Raw genomic sequence first — 21,382 nt, 5'->3', positions numbered from 1 at the left:
AATTTACAAAAAGTTAAACTTAGGTGAGGAAAGTGTTAAAAAATAACATTAGACCTTCTACAAGTTTTACAAGACTTACCTCACTCAAATTTGTTTGAGAAATTTCTGAAAAAACCTTTAATAGGTAACAGGTGATGAATTTTGAAGACTGTTTTATGTCAATTTTACTCTTGATATTGTTCAAAAAGAGTTTCCTGAAAAATTATTTTCAACAGCTTTTTTGAGAAATTCTGATGAGTGTATTTTTGAAAGATCATTGTTGCAAGGATCCATAGGGGGGAGAAAAATTATATGGATTCTGTGGTGATAAGATGACTTATCATTCCTGGATGTGATGAAAATTGAAAACGAACGAAGTATTTAAACAAACTTTATTTCTGATTTTTAAAGGAAAAACAGGTACTTAATAAAAATAAAATTCTAATCACACAACAGATATAATTAAAAGTAATGAAGGTGCTTGAGTCTGGACCTTCGTGATAGAACCTCATGACAAACATGATCACCTGAGGGTAAAATTTTGTGTGACGTTTCAATTACGAAGATCAAGAGCCTGGATCTGTAACCTATATTTACAGTTCACAATAAAAACACGCCTGTGAATACAGCTGTAACCTTAGAACAAAGCTTTTTAAACCTAAATTAAACAATTTAATTTAATTGGTAGATTACATACATTCAATCAATTTCAACTGAGGAGAAGAAAAAAAGAATAATAAGTCATTTAGTCAAAATTGTAGTTGTAACTGGCTGAGAACCTCGAAGTACTCAGCTAATCAATTCTGAAGTCAGTGTTAATAATGTCCTCAGATTGTGCTGAATCAGTGGCTATATACAATGTAGGATATTCAAATTGTTTTACAAGAAGTCCACGTGTGAATTGCTAAAATAAGAGCTACTGATGATAAATGTATACCGGATGGATAAAAATTTTCGACCCTAGTAAAGATTAAGCATTAGCATCTAACTCAAAAAACTTTGGAATTCAAGCCTAGCATAACGTGGAGGACTTCAGACAATTACGCTAATTATAGATTGCATTATTTAATTTTTTGAGCGATTCTTCATAAAATTTCTGCTACAAGATGTCTCAACCTCTTCATCAAAACTCTGTTTTCACAATCATTGATGTCGAGGGTTTTTTGGATCCTGCCAAACTTTGAACTGCCAAATGGCACAACTACAGGAAGTGACTGAGCCTTTGACTTATTATTCTTCCATCTTGCTCTCGGCTGAAGAAAGGTATTGGCAACAAACAGGATACCTGAGGAATCGACCCTCACTGGAATTTGCAATACTGTGATAAGTGTAAAGATACTGATAAGACTGATTGAAAAAGTTATGCAGCAAAGAGTTAAAACATTCCTGAAAGCTTAAAAATGTAAGTAAATTAGATCTATGTAAGCGCAGCATGATTCCGAAATTTTCTTCCATTAACAAACAAGATAATTTGACCACTTCAAATTCTGATTGCAAAATTGGCTAAAAATGATGTATCTCCCAGATGTCAGTTCTTGATTCTCTGTTTTCCATGATAAAATGAGTTTGCAAAAGGATATTTAACCTCTGAGGGAGATTTGCCTTGATTCTGAGGATATCAAAGCTCTTGGTGTGAGCTTTCTTAGATAGGTGAACTTGTGAGAATGGTCAGAAACAATGTTTTTTGTATACTTGTGATCGATAAAAAATTAAGAATAAATTCAACATATTGGGGAAACACTATTTAGCACTATCATTCTTTACGACCCTTGAACAACCATTTGCTGAACCCGGGTGCGCCTTAGGAAGTTCACAATCGACAACTTGCACTCCTGAATGAATCTTTCTGGATATTTCCGAAATGCTACATTTAATAGTGTCCTGTATTAAGTGCCAGTAATTAAGTATAAAGACAAAATCTTGTTGATTTTGGCAAAGTTCTTCAAACGCTTGTACAATCTCCTTTAAAAACTTGGGTTTTAAAAAATGAGAGTGAAAAGTTTAGTAGAGCTCTCACCCTGAGATAAGATCAAACCCGATTAGTCTAGTGGACAAATGAGAACTAATGCCTTGTTTCCACGGGGAGCTTTCGAGATATTTGTCCCAGCGTCAAGTTGAGCAAAAGAAGCATTCGCCATTTTTCGCTGTCACCACTCGAGGAGATGAAACTCACATTCTTGCGACAGAGTCAAATTAACGATTAAACAAGTTACTTTAAATTTAGGTGGGATACAGGGAAACAGAGTGATAGGTAAAGCTGACTGAACGTAAATAAAAACAGATCAAGTGAACAACAAAATGAGACATACATAATATGCTTTAGCTCCTTATTCTTGTTCTCTCAGTTGCTTCATGATGAAACTACACAGTTGGATCGCTCGTTGGGAAGTTGCAATTGGAGCGGTTATTGACATTGAGTCACTTGATATTTTTCACCACTTCCTAAGTGCAAATTTTCGCTGTGACTAATCACAAGAAAACGCCCCGAGGAGACAAGGCCTAACAGAATTAAACATTACAGGAGATACAATCTACAGCAAGAATGGATGCGTGTTGATACAATATAAACTGACAAATGGAGGTATTTTGTGATAAAAGAAGGATTATAGGTAGTAATAATCATGTAAAAACTGATACACTTCTATGAAATGAAATAGACTTCCAAATAAAAGAGTATTAGATACTATATTATAAATTGGATCAAATTACTGAGTGAGTAACAGAGAGATAATTGAAGAGTTTGCCCATGAAAAGGCGTATTATGAAATTGTTCTTTGTTTTGAAAATCAATTTTACAGCATTAGCGCGCCTTTCGAAACTCAAAGTCATGTTTTTATGTTGATCCGGTGTTCCTAAGCGGAGTTAAAGGTCAAAATGTGCAAAGCCATTTTCTCAAAGCTTCAAATGAGTTTTTCTCAAAACAAACATTTTTCGAAGACGACTTTCTGGGGGCAAACTCTTCAATTGATGGATGTGCCAGTAAAAAATTGGAAAAAATTAAGATTAGTAACGTGGGGTCAATAAAAAATGTTATGCATCATCTAAAATCTGACTGGTGATGAAAATGTGTGGATAAATAAAACGTTCCGAATGGATAGAAAACTGTTTACAGTAACATTTCATGATTCCTTGTAATCATCATTCAAGGAACTGAGTATTAAATTAAAATTCTAGCTTTTAAAACAAGATGATTAAAACTATTGAAATGTCTATGGTCATTTAGTAGATTTATTTTCAACATAGAAAAAAAGATAGAAAAATTATCAGAGAATTAAAAACAAAGAAATGATGGGTAAGAATGTTTCCCAGAGAATCTTAATGATCAAATTAAAAATTTTAAATTTTTGCTAGTAGCAAGTTCAATATCGTTGTAGATCTATTATTTGGTTTCCAGACTTGAACATGCAGTTGATAATAAATTCCTGGTATATCATTCACAAAAGAGTCTCGCTCCTTAGAGCTGATGGACGAAACAGCTAATTTTACCAGAGAACCTAAAAAATTTAAAAGGTTTGATGAAGCAATATCTTTAAATTTCTATTTTGATTGGATAGAAGATGTAAATGAAAACAGGAAGCAACCCGACATTAAAAGAGCATTGACAATGGGTAAAGTATGATTCTCTTGACTTATGAAAATGCAACAATGAATTATAATATGTAAGATACAAAAACAAATGTGAAACATTAGAAGAGCCAAATGAAAAATAACTCCAAGAAACTTTGGAATGCTGTGGTTCAGAACTCAAATTTGTGTAACCTCCAACAAATTTTAATACAATTTTCAGAAAAAAATTACTTTAATGTAGAAGTATAATTCATAGAAGTGGACTTAAAAAACGTGTGCAAATGAACATTAAAGAACACATTTCTATTCAAGAAGTTCAAAGATGAAGCTAAAAGATTGACACTTTTGTCTATTGTTCTAAAAAAGAGATGAAAATGTTCGATCAGATATTGCTAGCCCCTTTACAATGACACAGCAAGTGATGAGCGCTTAAATTTACATCCATCGAAAATCAGTTTAAAAAATCTTAAGTTTGAAACTTAGGAATAAATGTTTTACATTATAATGTTGACTGGAAATTATCCAGTTTTTAATAACACAGAAAATGTAAAATAAAAAGAAATGAAAAAGAAATTCAAGAAATTTGTTAGCAGTTTAGGACAACTGTAAACCTTAAATTCTGGATCATTCTTGATCTGTCATTGAGTGAATTCTCATCAAATTATTGCAGAGGACCGGACGGGATTTGGACCGCGTTCAGCAGAAAGGAACCAAACCACATCTGCCATCGCCACATTTAACTGGGCAATTTAATTTTTAAGAAGAGAACGTTTGTGTGAATTCCTTCAAAATTGTCTTTGTACTGAGCAGAAAATTCACTAAAATTTGCTCAAAAATCTGCACAACCGTTTTAAGTAAAAAATTAAATTGCACAATCAAATTCGGCCATAGCTGATGTGGCTTGGTTCCTTTCTGCTTAATGCGGTTTATTTCATCTTGGGTTTTTATTGTTATTGTTGAGCAGCAGATCAAAATGGATTTATTCCTCTTCAGATTAAAACTATGAAAAAGAGAAAGTACAGCCCTTACAAGAAGACCTCCATCTATCAGATTTCATGAGACTGACGAATCAAGCTATTAAATTGCAAAATCTATTAATTTGAATTAGCTTGAAGCCCTTGAAGTTACCAGAAGATTGGTCCATCAAATCGCGATCCAATAAATTGAGGTCTCACTGTACTTACATTCATTATTATAATACTAAAAATATGAGCTACGATGTAAGAATTCTTTAGCAACATTCCCCATCAGAGGTTTCCGAATAACATCAGTATTCTTACAAGTTCCAGTGGAGCATATGTATAAGACTCATGAAAATTTCTAGGTAAGATTTAATTAAAGAGTTTTACACTTCTCATTTTCAGATATTTTTTGCTGAGATACAATATGGTGTTAAATCATAACAAACAAACAAAATTTAAGAAATTAAAAATCCCACTTGGATAATTCTTAAACCCAATTACCTCAGTGACGACAAGAGGTCAGTACAGTTCTTGGTGGCGAGTAAGTGGGCACCTGGGAGAGGAGATGTCTGTCATGGTTGATATCATGTTTAATTTGGGAATCGTATAATGAAATCAGAGAAAGAGAAAATAAATGACGGAGTAATGCAACACTTGAATGCTGCTGTGCTAAGAACAAACGCTGTATAAACATTTGAATGTTGTCAAATTTCCCCCGATAGAAAATTTAATTGCAAACAAATTGTTTGCAAAATTTGAGGAAAAATATACATAACTTTTTTGATAAATACTGTTCTATCAAAGAAAATTTGGACAAATACCCAGCAGAATGGCTCATAGGATATACTTCAGAATTGCTGAACTCCCCGGGTGCAACTCTCGTCATTTATTTAAACTGACCCACCATAACACATCAGAAAGACTCTCAAGAATGCACAAACAGCAATACTTATGGCTAATGGGTCAAAGGTGAGTTAAAGAGAACAAAAAGTAGATGAAGTCAGCGTTGTAAAAAAATAATCCCAAAAATACAGAGTCAATTTTTTTCCCTTCTTCTCCTTTGTGTGTTATTTCTACTCTTTCATGGTTAATTCAAATGTTTATATCACTCAGGACTGAGGGGATCACTTTTGGTTACATTTTTTATTGCATTTATCAAGATTTTGGATACCACTTAATAAAATGACAGATCAAATAATAAGATGGTTCATAGATATTAAAAGATCCAGTTAAAAATGAAAATGATTGAGGGGTGGGGAGACTTTAAAGATTTTTTTGTCTTACAATTTGTGCAATCAATACATTGAAGATGGAACGATTCACATGATCTGAGGATAAGAGTAGAGTTCCTTTGTGAAAGATTTATCATAAAGTTGAAATTTACTTGATCAAATATCACAGAATATCAGTCGATGGAAGTACACACCTTGACTAGCTCCTTCTTGATTAAAGAGACCTTGTGACACCCAACTGAACTGATGACTACATAACTTAAAGAAATTCGGGGGGTATACGAGTATAATAACTATAATTGGCCTCAGGCAAAGCAAACAAAATCAATACTTATTCTCGTTCTTTGAGCATTACTCTCCTACGCTTATGTTTCTTGGAAACTAGTCTTCCCCACAAGAGAAAGATGAGTTTGGAGTATGAAAAAATTAATTACATTTTTTCTAATGAGTTTAATTACATGAGGCAAATTCTGCCTCGAAGTATATGTGTCCCCATGCCGCGCGATTCATTTGATTCTTTTGTTTGCGCTTTGATTGGTAGACTCTACAGCATTTATTTTTCCTTGCTTTAATTCTAAGATTTCTCATCAAACTGATAATCTGCAAAGAACACGCGCTGTTGGGATAAACTTTAAAACAGCCTCAAAACAATATTTGAATAAAAAGTCTGATCACTTTAATTTGGAGAGCAGTAAAACTTACAATTAACCCTCTATGGCATAATAATACTCATTAGTAACAACCTATTTTTTGGTTTTATAATAAATTGAGCTATTCCTCAGTGGCATGATGTTGCAAATTTTTAGCAATGCTTTCTTTTCTGAAAAAATGATGACCAAAATTTTGAAATTTTAAGGGGAAAATTTGGGACTGTCTTTGCAAAAGCTACAGCATAGATTTATGTTCTCCAGAATTGGAAACCCAAAATTATTAGTGCCATAGAGGGTTACTTAAAAAAATGTACATGGTCAAATATATACATGCAAAAGAACAGTTCTCATGTAGATAATAATGAAACAATGGTACACAGCAATCTGAGTGATTGTTATAGGAAAGAGGAAGCAGGGGCTTCTCAAATTCTAATACAAATATTTCCATGATTGAACATGGAAAAAATGTTTGAAACAAAAATAAAGAAAAATCAAATAATTTGAACAGATCCAACCTGTTACAGAAGCGTAAAAAGCCCATTCAACCATTCAGAGAACCTGAAAATACAAAAAAAATCATTTTTTAGAGGTACTGAGCTGCAATTAATATATGCTACTAAATTTAGTACACCACAGTGATTCTCCTATCTTTGAATGGACCCCAAGGCTAGGTACCAATTTAAGCATTCTGATACATGATTCCTCTAGGACATTTCTTTCAGAACACCATTTGCGCATCAAAAGTTACTGAAGTACACTCCTAACCACAGTATTAGAGCTTTTATTTAGCACTGGTTACAGAAAGTTTGAATTTTCTGTTCACAAGAAAAACCACAGTCTGCGTGAATCAAATTGTGCAACAGTCTTCAGATGCCTCGCAATGAAGCAGTGTTCTAGCTTGAGTTTATGCATTGAAAAACGTTGATATATTTGTTAGGAATTACTTTCAGTAATTTTCTTTGTGCAAATCGAGTTTTATGTGACATTTTAATGAGATAATATAAATCATACAGCTTAAATTAGCACCTAGTCTGGTGGTCCATTATTCATTAGTATTTCTTTGTTGTGCACAAAAAATCTACCCATACAATTCATTTTTAAATTTTCATCTCATGTGTACTAAGAATGACAAACGTATATAACCAAGCAATTGGCACAGGATTGAAACACAAGTTTATCCATCCTCTCCCTTCTTACTTCTCGTGGTCAGTTATTTGAGTAGGGGAGACCGGGGCACAGTGAACAAAGCGACGCTAGCGCTCCTATGGTTGTCTCGGGGAAACATTTGTTTGTGTATGGTGTTAGCTCTCTATAGGTACTTCATTTCTATGCTGTGCATCTTCAGTTTGTTGACAACGGAAATTAAATGATAACAGGTCATTTATTTTGAGGGAAGTTTTTGCACATTTTAAATATTTAATTACTGATTTCTTTTGGCGTTAACATTATGAATCAAGGAAAATCTACTTGCTATTTTCGAATGCACATGTCTTTGGGTGTATTACCCTGTACTGAAAAGTTTACCACTATTTCAGAATCATCACGTTATAAGGTTATGTTCATGAAAACTCCTACCGGGGCACACTGATTTCTTTCCTCAGGGGCAGAGAAGGGGGAGGCACCCCCCCCCCCCCAACCTAACCTAACTCGTCGGGGAGCATGGGATGAAGATCCCCCCCCCCCTTCGTTTTCTTTAAATCACTTCTTTAACCAAAATACTGACTAATTTGGTGAATTTTGGCAAATTGTTGCCCTCCAAAAATTTACCCCCCCCCCCCCCCCCCCCACGATTTCGTTAATACCCTCCTCTGAGTAGGAGATGAATCCTAATTCCCTTACAGGATAAGAAAGTTCGAACTTCCTTTCCTGTATGGGTAGAGAGGGTTCCTAAGGCCACTCACAAGAGAAATGGTCACTGTGCCCTAGTCCCGTGAGCACTGTGCCCCAGCCTTGGGGAACAGTGGCCAACATTTTTTTCAACTTTCTTGGATTTTTCACAATTTTTCTAATGGGTGCAGATCTTTGAAACTTCCAGGGGTTTTAAGGTACTGACATACACTTATCATCCCCTCATAGCGGATCTTCAGAAACCTCTTCAGGAAGAGCAGAGAAAGCAAAAGGAAAAATCCCAGGTCACTGTGCCCCGGTCTCCCCTAAATTTTAAGATGCTGTGAGTGTGGAATTAACACCAGGGCACAGCCTCCATACAAAATAGAGTACCCTTTTTCAACTGGATTTCTTTTAAAAAATACCATTAAATGCAACAAAGCTGGCTGTAATTGAAACAAAAATATCTGAATGAAGCAACGTTTCACTAAATTTGGTAACTGTTCCCATTAGCCTGGCAACGGGAACATCAGAGAACTTTATCGAGTCCCACTTAAGTTTTTGACTCCAGGTGCTGTATGATTGCTGTTTCAACGTCCTGCAAGCGGAACTTACTCAGTAACTGGCATAATTATCATTGACCGTTGCCCAAGATTGCAAATAATGAAAATAGTAGAGAACTCTTAGTGATTTATCCTGTTTCAATTTTGTATCCAATCAAAGCAGAACTCTTTGAGTTTAATTAATGGGTTTTTTTTTTTTTTTTTTGGACTATCTATGTACCTATCAGAACAAATGTATCAAACCCATTTACATCATACACTCAAGGTTTTTGGGATTCTGGATGGATCCATAAGTAGACTGGTGATAACACAGATTGCTCAAAGAAAAACCCTACAGGAAAATGTCAAATCAGTGGGTAAAATGAAACTTGTAAAATTATAAAAAAGATGACAAGACTGTCATTTTTCATGGGTATTGAATAATTTTTCTTTTAATTTTTATAAGAATTTTCTATAATCATCCTTATCTTGATTTACTAAATAGAGAACAGACAGTCTGTTTTAAACAGTTCATTCTATTTAAAACAATTGAAATTTGATATTAAAATGTTTTTGGTCAAGTTTCTTTTCCTACATATTCGTACAATCTGCTGAGATAATTAGGATAGATTCTCAGTTGAACTTTTCACTTACCTCCTACTTGGTGACTCTTACTTGCGCCGAGTTTTAATAGTAAATGTATCTTTATCGTAACTAAACCCACAACTGGTATTACCATCTTTCCATGGTAGCGAAAATTCTCTGAAAAAAATAAGAATCAATTATTAAATTGTGTAAATAAAACCAATGAAGTTCAGTAGTTTTGATATACCTTGCAAAAATAGTAAAATTAAATGCATGCCCAGATTGTAATAATAGAGGTGTTTAGTAAAACAGGATTAACATTTTTTGCAAAAAGGAAGGACTATTGGTGAGGGTACTGAGAAAGATGGCTTTTTTTCCATTTTTAAACAGCGAAAGGCAAAGGGATCATTTTGCCCTTCAATATAAGTTTGCAAGATATGGTTTCGATATGATATCATGATTAGTCTCTGCAAATTAAATAAGAATTCCATACACTTGAATAAATGAATTGTTAATCCTTATTGATTTTGCCGAGCTGAAGAACCTGGAGGAAAAAATTTCAACCATTTTAACATGTCTGTCACCCTTTGGCCGGAAAAGATAGAATATGGCCTGCCCAATGCGATTTAGGGGAAAATACACTGGGATAATATTCCGCGCATAACATTTTGCTTTGCAGGCATAGCTGTTCTTCACTTGGCAGCATTTCTTGAGCAGTTACTTCTTTCCGAAATCAAAGAGGATATCCATTTTGAATAACTTGAAATCACACAAATTTTACACTGATACAAGTCGGCCCTCCTACTTTTTAAAACCCAATCCCTGGGCATTCCTACTTCCAATTGTGACCAAGTGCAACCTGTTGGTCGCAGGATCGAGAAATTTCTGCACCCCTAGCGAATGGTAATTGGCACCCAAGATCACGGTTGAAAGCTCCTCCCTCCTAGCTCAATTTAAACACTTTACTTTTCCCCTTCATAATATACCCATACGGAAGTAGATTCCTCTTGTGTTTGAACAAACAAAAAAATGAAATGAAACAAGGTCCTGAAAGTAAGCAGGTAAAAATTATTTTACGTTGGAGTCTCTCTTTTGGGGGGAAGGGGACCAAGGCTACTCGCACCTAGCGCACATAGGATTGAGACATGCTTGGTGTTTATCACCGTGCAAGGCTGGTGGTTTTCCCAGCAAGATTCCCAGCCGACAAAGGCCAGCAGGTCGATTGTTGAATCATTATCGAATGACCTTGATCAATAAAAAACATTACCGAGATAGGGATTTATCGATCGAGTTCTTTCGATAACGATTCAACAATCGACCCACAGAAGGACCATTTAGTAGGTTGGTGGATTGGTCATTGTTCATGATTCTGAGGTTCATAGTACAAGGTTAGTGAATTTCCATAATCTTTCCTAATGGTTGTGTAGGATTCATCGACTATATGGTAATTTTTTCTTCAGCTGAACCGAGGTCAAGTGCTGTACCTCTAGTGACTGGACAAATACAACATTATATACTTACCTCACATCACCAGTATAGTAGGTATTAGACCTGCAATCCAATTTCATATCACAGTAAATTTCACTACTTAAGACTATATAGACTACTACCATAAGTAATACCAACCTGGGTTCCACTCTTTTGAGTACTACTCCGAGAGCATTAACAGGAAGAGATTCATCTATGCTTATACGTGTTGTCCCTGAGACGTTGGGATATAGAGAACACACCCGCTGTCTTTCTTTTTCACCCTCATCATCTGACTTGGCAAGCCAGTTCCTTTTCCGTTCATTTTCTCGCAAATGATCAAGCTGCCGTTGTTCTCTTATCCTCTGGACATCCCATCTAAAATAAATAGAAATAGATATAATAAAGCTTATTACATATATTAATTAAAAATTTGGGCCTAAAAATTTTTAGCTTTTATAAGAGCTGCTTAGCAGCTTGCCAGATTAAGACTCAGTTTACAAGATTATTACATTTCATTCTCACAATAACTCAAGTTATTGAAATGATTGAATAATAATAATGAGTAATGAAAAAAATAAAAACTCAAACTGAATATGGAGCTGTCTGCTGTCCTTTTAAAAATCCCAGATTTCTTCTGAAACTTCATCAGACACCACCGGTATCGTGTGTTATCAAGTTGAATCAAGCATCACTCAGATGCATATACTCATTTGCTCTTTTTATCCTAAGTATGTATTTTAACTCATGGGCTGTTATTAAGAATATGGGTAAACAACTCCAACAACTTTTAAAATTAAAAATAAGTAACCGACCAGACGCTTTTTGGGAACAGGTCACTTATCACCTTTTTTAGGTGGCTCATTTTTCACGACAAACGCACAGGAATCACCATGAGAATTTTCTCCACTTAATTTTGCAGTTTTCAGAGTGATTTAGTTTGGTAGAGAATTTTCGATTACAGTAAAGAAAAAAGATGTTACGGCAATCAACTTGTGAAATTGGTTTACCTTTTCCGTCGTTTTTCTTCTTGTTCCAGTCTTGCATGCCTTTTCTCAAAAACATCATCAGAAAGGTTCTCTGTACCTTCCATTGAGTAACAACTAGTAAAAACTTTATGCCTCCAACTGGGAATCTGGAATTAATATGAAGTATTGATGAGATTTTATTACTTGCTAACAAACATGACAAGTTTACTATATTGAGAAGCCAACTATACTGGAATGGAACAGATCAAGAGATAGCACGCTTGAAAAAAATTGAAATCATGCGCGAGAAAAATATTGCAAGATTGTTTACTTTAAAGAAACGGACTAAGTATGTCATGTCAGATATTCTAGGTTAGGTTCAAGCTATACCGTTAGTTAAGTTAAATTTGTCATTTTTACTTTCATCTTAATCAAGATGCATGATTTCGATTCTACTCTTTTTCCTTTTTTTTAAATTTCTTTATTTTATATTTTACTTGATTACGATGTTTAATTGAAATAAATTGATCATATAAAAAAGAATCTAATTGAAATAAATGGATAGGTTTTCTTTGTCCTTTTCGAGTCAAAGTAAGGCACCACTGACTAGGAAGAAGTGCCAGTGGGCGAGGGGTAGTTGAAAAAACAAGTTACAACCTAAACAGATTGTACGTTAAATAGTAGATTTCAGACTTTGCTAATGTGCAAATCATGATTTCTGTGTGACAGTACCTATGATAAATCTTTCCACTTCACTGTGTCTTTTGGATACAACTGACACTGCCCCTGCCCTTAGACCATTGTACCTTAAAGAGAGATAATTTTAAACACACTACTTATACATTGTCAACATGATTGAATCATGCGGCCTTGTTAAGGAGAGTTCTGAACTTTTCAAATGCCTTACAAGGAATTTTTGTTGTACTTTTTACAAGATTCCTATATACAAAGTTCATTCTTTGAATTGCAATTACAAATTAGTGTGAATCTCTACTATGAAAAAAGAGCAGGCAATCTCCTTTTTACATATCGTTGTCTCCTGCACAAAGGAATGAATCTTGATTGCACTGTTTACTGAAATGTAAATGTAAGAAAGAAATACTGATTTTATTTATTTAAAAGAGAACCGTCACATAAATTTTATGAAATTTCTAGAGATTTTTTGTTACACAACTTGTGAGGAGAGAATCTAAAATTTTTAGACCTACTTGTGCTGCGGTGGTTCCATGAAAAAGTAAAATGTTCTTTCAACATTACGGGTCAAAAGAGCATTAAAAAAAAAACGCAAATGATTGAAATGGCAAAAAACATATGATTAAAAGAAGTTACTTTTCACAAAAGCGAAGGGCCCAATCTCAAAAAAATTTCTTAGGTTGTAAAAAAAAACATTACCTAAAATAAAAAAAAAACCCTCAGCAGGCTTAAAGGTAACTGCACAACTTTTGCGCACAAGTGGGGTTTGATTTAAAAAAATAAATATCTGCTTTTGCCTGTCACCTTGAGCTGTTTTAATAATATGCTGGCATTTTTTCTTTGATGTGCCTCATACTTACATAAAAATTTCACTTTCTCCTTTTTTCAGCCAATTAGAAGGATAAGTAATGGAATTGATTTCAATGGAATTTTACCCAACAATTATTAACATAAAGCATTGATTCCATTCAGCTCTTCGGAATTTTGCGATGAATTAGGCAGTCCAGAAATTGTCCGACTAACGAAAGTTGGAAAAAGTAAATTATGTTCACTGAACTTACCTCTAACTTATCGGTAGTTATATCTTTCTCATTCAAGATATCAGGAGGAGCGCAACCTGTCATTGTATAGTAAGGAACGTCAGTTGTCATTAGATCTGAACTATCCATCGTTTCATCGCAACTGCACTCATCATCTACAACATGAGAACATTAGGTGTAATATGTAGAACTAGTTGACTTTTCAAAGAGAAATTACAGCTAAGAGGAGCAAAATTACACATGAAAGAAGTAAAAATCTCAAAACTTGATAGAAATCTACTTTCGGGAGTGGAGAGGCAGGACGAAGCCAGTAATTGTTTTCTAAATGTTGACATGGTTCATTTTCTATCAAAAATGAAAACTTGAGCTCTACAAAATACTGTTTAAAAGACTTCGCGATTTGAATGACTTTACTGTGAGTAAAAGAACGTTTTTCCACCTGCCGTTTACCGTGAAACGACTATCCAGCTGTAACATTTCAATGAGTTCGGCAATTACACAGGAATTGAATTACCTGGTGGAAGTTGAAGTATATTTGGCATTTCTGGAGTGGAAAGAAAAATTTCCTGGCCTAGAGAGTATTTGTTTACCGTCGTTTCCGGTTCAAAAACCGCTGGCGTTACCACAATTTCGGATTTCGGAAGTCCGATGAGCTCAGATCCGAACAATGGGTTCGCGTCCATTTCCGGTGATGAAAATCGATGTGTTTCCGATTCAGAGGGCACGATTTCAACCACCCCCTGGCGGCAAAGTTTCACTCCTCCGGTTTCTGATGATGTTAGATCGTGACTAAAATGCGCACGGTTGTAAATTTTAAGCTTTCTTTCGATCATGGGCTCTCGAAGCAGCACAACTCTTGGATACCGATCGAAGACGAAATTACCTCCCGGGAAGTCTGCATTGGCATCGGGATCGGGAACAGGTCTAGAGATCGGCGCATTTCCGGTAGATGGAACCTCATCCCCGTCGTTACAAGAACGGTGAGGTAAATTTGAAGTTTCAGGCGCGCAATCGGACGAATCGGCATTTAATGCAAGTTTCGAGCAACTTCCGCTAAAATTACCCATGAGCCATTCATAAATTACGGGAGATTTCGCGACGCCGCTAAACAAAGTTTGATGCACAAATCCGAGGGCCTGCGCTCCGTTTTCTACGAACCGAAAAATCGAGGATACTAAAAGTTATTCCGAGAGAACTTGTGGACTCTCACTTTATCAAATCTCAGGGAGAATCAAACAAATGAGAGAAAATAATCTACTCTTGACCAACTAAACTGATAAGCACACTGAGACACTTCTGGGAATCACAAGGAACTCCTGATCGAGAATAGTTATGATTTCTTAGAGCTTCTCATTCACTTATAAAGTTAAGGAAATTGAGATTAGTTTCACCCCTTGATAGATGAAAATCGATACAAAATCGAACTGAACGGAGAAACTATCCCGATTCAAACAATGTCAGCGCTTGCAAAGTACGCATGGCTATCTGGCAGAAGTTAGTACGTTTAATGCGAAATATCAACGAGAATCCCTCTCGACAAATGGCTTTCACAGGTGGAGCAACAAAATAATCTCGGATGATAAGATTCCTATGGTAACCATAGGAATTTTGGAAGCGGAACTGGTGATCAGCTGAGGAGACAGCTAAAAAGCGGCGCGGTGTCCGGAATTCCGGCAAATCTTAAGAAACGAACTATTGTGTCACGAAGCGATAAAGAGGAATGATTACAAAAATATCGAATAGACTACAGTAAATTTAATAAGGTGGTCAAAAGCCGGGACCGGCGCGGCGCATTTTTGGCCGAACTCGCGGAGCCAATTGGACGGATATTCCGAACTTAAATAGATGTTCAACTGCGACCACCCCGTAAGATGTTCGATGATCGCGCGTTTAAGCTACGGAACCTTAGGCGCGTCTGGACGCGGCGTCCTGGACGCCGCGCCGGCGGAAAATGCTGCTACCGAGTCGAGGGCGAGAAGACGCTCACATTTTGGAGCACGGCACCTTAGGAGCGGAATCCGTGGATTTTTTCCGCTCTGTCCGCCGTCAATTTCTCGAATTTTCGTTGATCGGACAGTATGCTCTCGGCCGCGAAAATGGCTGTACGCGCTTTTTTTTAGGAGGGTGTGGATTCGATCGACAAAAATCGACCGAAAAATAAAAACGTGAATCGATCGACACCAATCGATGGACAAATTACTAAAAAACGGGTGTCGATTCGATCGACAAAAAATGTGGATCGATAGACGAGAAATGATTGACAATTAAAAGGAAAACCGGTATCTAGTCAATCGATATGAATCGATCGAAAAACCAAAACGTGAACCAATCGACGTAATTCGATCGATTCACAACTTGGTCGATCGATTCACGAGTTTGTCGATCAACTCACAGGTTTGTCGATCGACTCATAGGTTTGTCGATCGATTCGCAGGTTTGTCGATCGACTCATAGGTTTTTCGATCGATTCACAGGTTTGTCGATCTATCCACGGCTTTTGTCGATTGATTCACGGGTGGGTCGGTCGATCCACGGCTCTTGTCGATCGATTCACGGAATTGTCGATCGATTCACGGAATTTTCGATCGATTCGCGGCTTTTGTCGATCAATTCACGGCCTTTGTGATCGATTCGTGGGTTTGTCGAACTAAACACATTCAAAAATCGGTAGGAAAGGCAGCGGACTGAGCGGAATTTCTCGGCGTCTTCGCTCCGATCTGTTCGCGACAGATCGGAGCGTCCTCGATCGGCGTTTTCCGCAGCGTCTCTTCGCCGCTAAGGTGCCGTCCCCGCGCAAAAATCATTAGACAGATTTATCGGCGTCTGGACGCCGCGTCCAGACGCGCCTAAGGTTCCGTACCTTTAGAGATAAGTTTTGGCAATTTCACGTTTTTAAAATTACAGCTCCATAGCGCTATTTTAGAGGCCCACTGAGCGCCGACCGGCCGCTCAGTGGTCCTGTACGGAGATGTAATTTTAAAAACGTGAATTTTTTGGAGTACCTGTAATTTTCGAACTCAGCGACCCTCTAGAGTCCCCAATAATGCATTTGGCTCAGTTTGAACATTCAATCTGATTTAATAACAGTCAAATCCGACTTTTTTGCGCGCGAAAATCGGTCGGCGCGCGTTGAGCGGAAACTTCAATCGATCATAACTCCGGAACCGTTCGGTTCCCCAGCTTATATGACCACTCGTTGGATGCGGAAAAAAACGAGCAACTTAAAAAACTGGTTTTGGTTCAAATACAAAATTGTGCTCTTTCAGTTTAGTGTGTTTAAAAGAAATTGTTTTTCCTCAAAAACTGAAAAAAAGCACATAAGTTAAGTTAAAATGTAATTTTGGGATTTTGACCTTAAGAATCTTAAAGTATGCAATTTTAGACGATTTTTCTCCAACCGGGCCTCAATATCTTGTTTCGTTCGAAAGATATCGAGGTTCACAGGTTTTGACTTCCACCCCCCCCCCCCACGCCCCCCCAAAATTTTGGGGCGTCTGAAAATTTGGGGAAAGAAGCGCTCCAGTATTAGTAACTGATAGACGAAGTTTGAATACGTTTTAGTGGGGGGGGGGGGGGGGGCAAAAAATGTCGTTTTTGCATACGGCTCTTTCGCAAGGACATGAAAAAGTGAACTGTGTGGAGGGATAGCACACTCCCAAGGATTATTTTTGCTTCATCTTGAGAATCCTGATCCCAAACCCTTAATGGTAAAATATCCGTGATTTTTATGTGCCTCTGTATCAATCTTTCAAAATTGTGCTTCTTGAGCATTACTGTAATTTTATTGTAAGGAGGGTACCCTGTAATCGCAGTAACTTTAAAGAAATTTATTCCTCTCTGTAAATTGGACTTTTCAACAGCTGGAGTGCAGGGAAAACAAAATTGTTGTGAAAATCTGATGAAGTTCTTCATTTCAAGACACCAAGATGTTTATGTGCCTCTAAATCTAATGTTCTTAAAAATAAAAAAAAAAAACCCAAAACAAAAGTAAAAGCCCATTACACTGCAGGCAAATGAAAAGAGAGTATATTTTAAAAAAAAAGAAAAGCTATCAGGATAATGCACTCTCCCGATGACAGGTTGAGGCAGGCCTCAAGGAGGAGAGCTTCATATGTGTGCACCATTCAGGATGGCACAAGAAATCGGTTGCTGCTTCTGCTACTCTGCTGCCTCAACTTCAGCTAAAGAAGCTTACATAGCATGCACCAAAAACAAATTAAACAAAGATTTTGATTCATAATATTGCATAAGTTTGTAAACTCACCAGACTTCTTTATCCTTATCCGCAGATTGAGAGGCCCATTTTCAAGAGGACTGGAGAGATGATTTTCATTTTTGGAGCTAGTTTCATGATTCAATGGCACCGTCCTCTTCGGACTACTCCTCGCACTACCCGCGGAGACTATGCTTTCCCTGCTCCCTCTCTTTAGCCTCCCTATCTTTTTGCTGGATGAGAGCTTTGAGTGTGAAACCCCATTTAGATACCCACTAGAGGTTGAACTCTCAGAGATGTTCATTAGTTCAAAGCTCTCCATATCTGCCGAAGCCACATTGATCTCACTGAGAGGAAGTTTGTTCGAGTGAAGTTCTTTGCGGTCAGGCGCTATGACGGAGGAGTTCACCATACAGTTGGTGTCAGACTCAAGGAGAAGCACATTTTTTTTGGAGAGCACTGAGGTTCCATTGCCGCCCATTTTTGCCTTGGCGTCCGGATCACATATATCATTCCTTTTTGGTAAGTAGCGTGACTCAATTCTACTTTCTCGCTGTGGTGAGTCACGGTTTCGCTTCAGGGCCATACGCCCCTCGCTATGTTGCAATCGCAATTTCAGCTGAAAAATAATAAAAGATTGTTACTCATCTTAAGGATAATAGAGAGAATGTAAATCTAGATAATTGTTGCAAGCATCTACGTTTCAGTCAAAAAATCTGCTAGAGCTTAGGATGTCATAGAACTGCGTTTCTCCTTGGAATGTACTGTTGTACAGCTCGTGTATCGAATGTTGAGACAATCGTCAAAGTAGTGTTTAGGTCACCATTCACCAGTTGTGCCACCTGACTACATGTATTAACCTGTTGATTGGTGCAAATTCAGAGCTGATCGGAAATTGACGTTTGCCTCAACATAGGATGCGTGAGCTCTAATACCCAGTTTTAGGGTATTGCTCGGCTAAGTAACGGAACAGCCATATTTCCCCATGGCTGTTGAAGATATAAGGGGAGTTGCCAAAGTACCCAGAGGATCAAGATAAAAGGTGAGTTGCTCAAGTCTTCGGACAGTTTTAAGAAAAATCACAGCTGTACATGGAAAGCAAACAACTAACACCTTGTCTGAAGATAGGTCTATCATCCTATCTGATATCAATTTGTTGCTATTACACTATTTTCAATTTGAAGCTTTATTTGCTTTGTAGATTTTTTTATTCACGCCAACCAATATACGCTGCAGTAGCAGTAGCACACGGCTTAAAAATAGTTGGTGCAAAACTGAATTTCTAACCTTACCAGCTATGAGAACAGCAAGAGACGAACACCATTGATAAAACTAATAGTAATTCATACACCATACTTCATCAGAGCTACACATCATTATTATAAATATATTAATACTGCAACTGAGAATTAGGTGATATTTCAGTAGTGAACACATACAATTAAGGACAAAAATTCAAAACAAAATGTCCAAGCATCCACACTATTTTCATGCTGTCACACCTCCTTTCCATGAAGAAATTAATGGGGAAGTAAGGTGAACTAGAAGGCACTTAACGATGTATCGAATCTGGGCGTTCAGATAAGGGTGATAAAGGCTAAAATATTGTCAAAAAACGTTTTCTTCGCGAGAGATCGCGATAAAATGTTCTACAATGGTAGAATTCACCACATAAACTTCAGAATGGTTCCTGAGAGGTTATGGTGGATGCCTACTGCTGCACACAGATTATGAGCACTGTATTGAAAAACTATAGGAAAGTTTAGGAATTTAATTATAATACCTACCGATGAAGTAGCCGATCAGAATACAGAATATTACAAAAATTAAGAGGAATAAAACAAGAAAGCCATAATAAATCCAGGCGAAATTTGAAACACTTCTTCCGCAGCACTCCCTTCCCCCACCAACGGATGTCAATAAACAAGTAACGAACTGCCAAGACAACAACAGGGAGCGAAAAGTTGGGTTAGGTCTGAAAAATATTCAAAATTTGGAGAAAATTCCGACAAAAAGATGCGGGAATTTGGAATTCAATGGCACGAGAGAGACGCAGCTATTACTTACCAGCTCATTTTCTTCTCGAAGAGCCGCTATAAGTTTATCTTTCGCTTGAATTTCCTCAGATTGCTGTTGAATGAGATCGAGATGCAGCACTAACAGCTCTTTTATTTGCTTGACTTCGGAGAATTTGAAGTTTTCTCCGCTGTTTTTCACAGTGCTAGCGTACAAGTGGTCAAAATTGAGAGCCGATTTCTCAAAACATTTGTCACCGACCGAATGAGCTTCAATACGCCGCGATCTTTCACGGGTAGGCTTTGTGATAGAAACCATGTTTGGGTCCATGTCACTGGGTAGTTTTTCCCCGTTAAAAATCGCAGTGGAGCTTGACATACTCAATCAGAACAAGAACGACCCTTGTCATACGTCCCGGATAAATACCGAAGGCACGCACGGCCGAAAACACGTCAGATAATCAAGTAAAGTCGCACAAAAGTCCATTCGCACTAAGTTGGGGGACGGCTAGCACTTGCAACACCTTGACAAACGTCGAAACTGCAGCAGCATGGCAGCGTTCTTATCCACGATTCACGCATTCATGTAGGTAAGTATAGCGAACTCGCGAGTATATTTATCAAGACCACGGAATGAAGTTCGAATATCAAGGAAGAGTTTGTCGTCTGATAGAAGAATTATTTTCCATAGATAAAAAACATAGCAATGTATTTGAAAAAAAGTTTAAAAGCGAGCGCTATATGCAGCAAGTGAACAAAACATAGCGAGAACAGCACATTGCGCGCATCTCAAAAAAAGTTACGCAATAGTGTGCGAAATGCTAAGGGTTGCAATGAGGAAACTTACGAACTGAAAATCCAACACATGGCATATAGCTTCATTTTACGAACGAGGTGGGTTTGTAAGTTTATAGCGAATCAATTCGGTTCGTGATCGAATCTTAGAGGCGCAGTTAGTAAAGTTAAGTATTTATCTGTGTATAGTAGAGCAACGCAACGGCCTGTTTTTCGCTCAATTAATTTATGGTGGGGCCCGTTCGTGAGATACATGTCGCTAAAAATTGGTTGTTTCTCTCTACTCCCCTTTCGCCGTAACGCACTCATAATAAAGGCCAAAAAAAAAAAAAAATTACGGAAGTCTCCATCCAACTCCCGACCCCCTCCGTCTATTCCCTCAACTTGGCGGGTTGAAATTAATTTTACTTGAAAAAAATTGCAACCTCGCGTCGATTTTCCCCCCAACATTTTCAAGCACCAAATTTTACGTCAAATAACGCAGCCTTATACCCGAAATGTGGGCTCAACCCCTCACCCTTCTGAAACGTTAGGTAAGTAAGGCACCACTTCAGCAGGTCAAGGTCAGTTTTAAGTTTTGGCGGTCATCCTCATGACGTAGGTAAGTACGATAGTGCAAGTTAGTTGACAACAACCAATGAAAACCAATTATGAGACCACCAATGAGTAAATACAACCAATGAAAAAAGGGATGGAAGCGGGGGTGCCAACGGGGGTGCGTATTGCGTTCTTTCTTCATTCTCTGTTTCAATTGGTTTGATTGGTGAGTCGCCAGTCTTACGTCACAACTGAAGTACCTTCTCCCCCATAGGTTGCTTTGCTTTACTGCCTCGTGCCTCCATACCTG

The 21,382-nt window shown here is 37.3% G+C and overlaps 1 protein-coding gene across 1 annotated transcript; it reads right to left on the bottom strand.

Annotated features, from left to right (window-relative positions):
• Positions 1–357: 357 nt before the first annotated feature.
• LOC109033667 (male-specific lethal 1 homolog) lies at positions 358–20,815 on the bottom strand. Its single transcript, XM_019046376.2, has 7 exons — positions 19,793–20,815; positions 17,777–18,344; positions 13,534–13,667; positions 11,822–11,946; positions 10,971–11,189; positions 9,414–9,521; positions 358–6,948 (listed from the first exon to the last, which is right to left on the bottom strand). The coding sequence occupies exons 1-6, from the start codon at positions 20,117–20,119 to the stop codon at positions 9,431–9,433; spliced, it is 1,464 nt and encodes a 487-aa protein (XP_018901921.1). The 5' UTR covers positions 20,120–20,815; the 3' UTR covers positions 358–6,948; positions 9,414–9,430.
• Positions 20,816–21,382: the final 567 nt, after the last annotated feature.

Source organism: Bemisia tabaci, chromosome 2 (genome assembly GCF_918797505.1).
Source record: "Bemisia tabaci chromosome 2, PGI_BMITA_v3".
In the NCBI taxonomy this organism is placed as follows: Eukaryota; Metazoa; Arthropoda; class Insecta; order Hemiptera; family Aleyrodidae; genus Bemisia; species Bemisia tabaci.
Note: the sequence above shows the minus strand (reverse complement) of the source record. Positions and strands in the feature narration are given on the sequence as shown.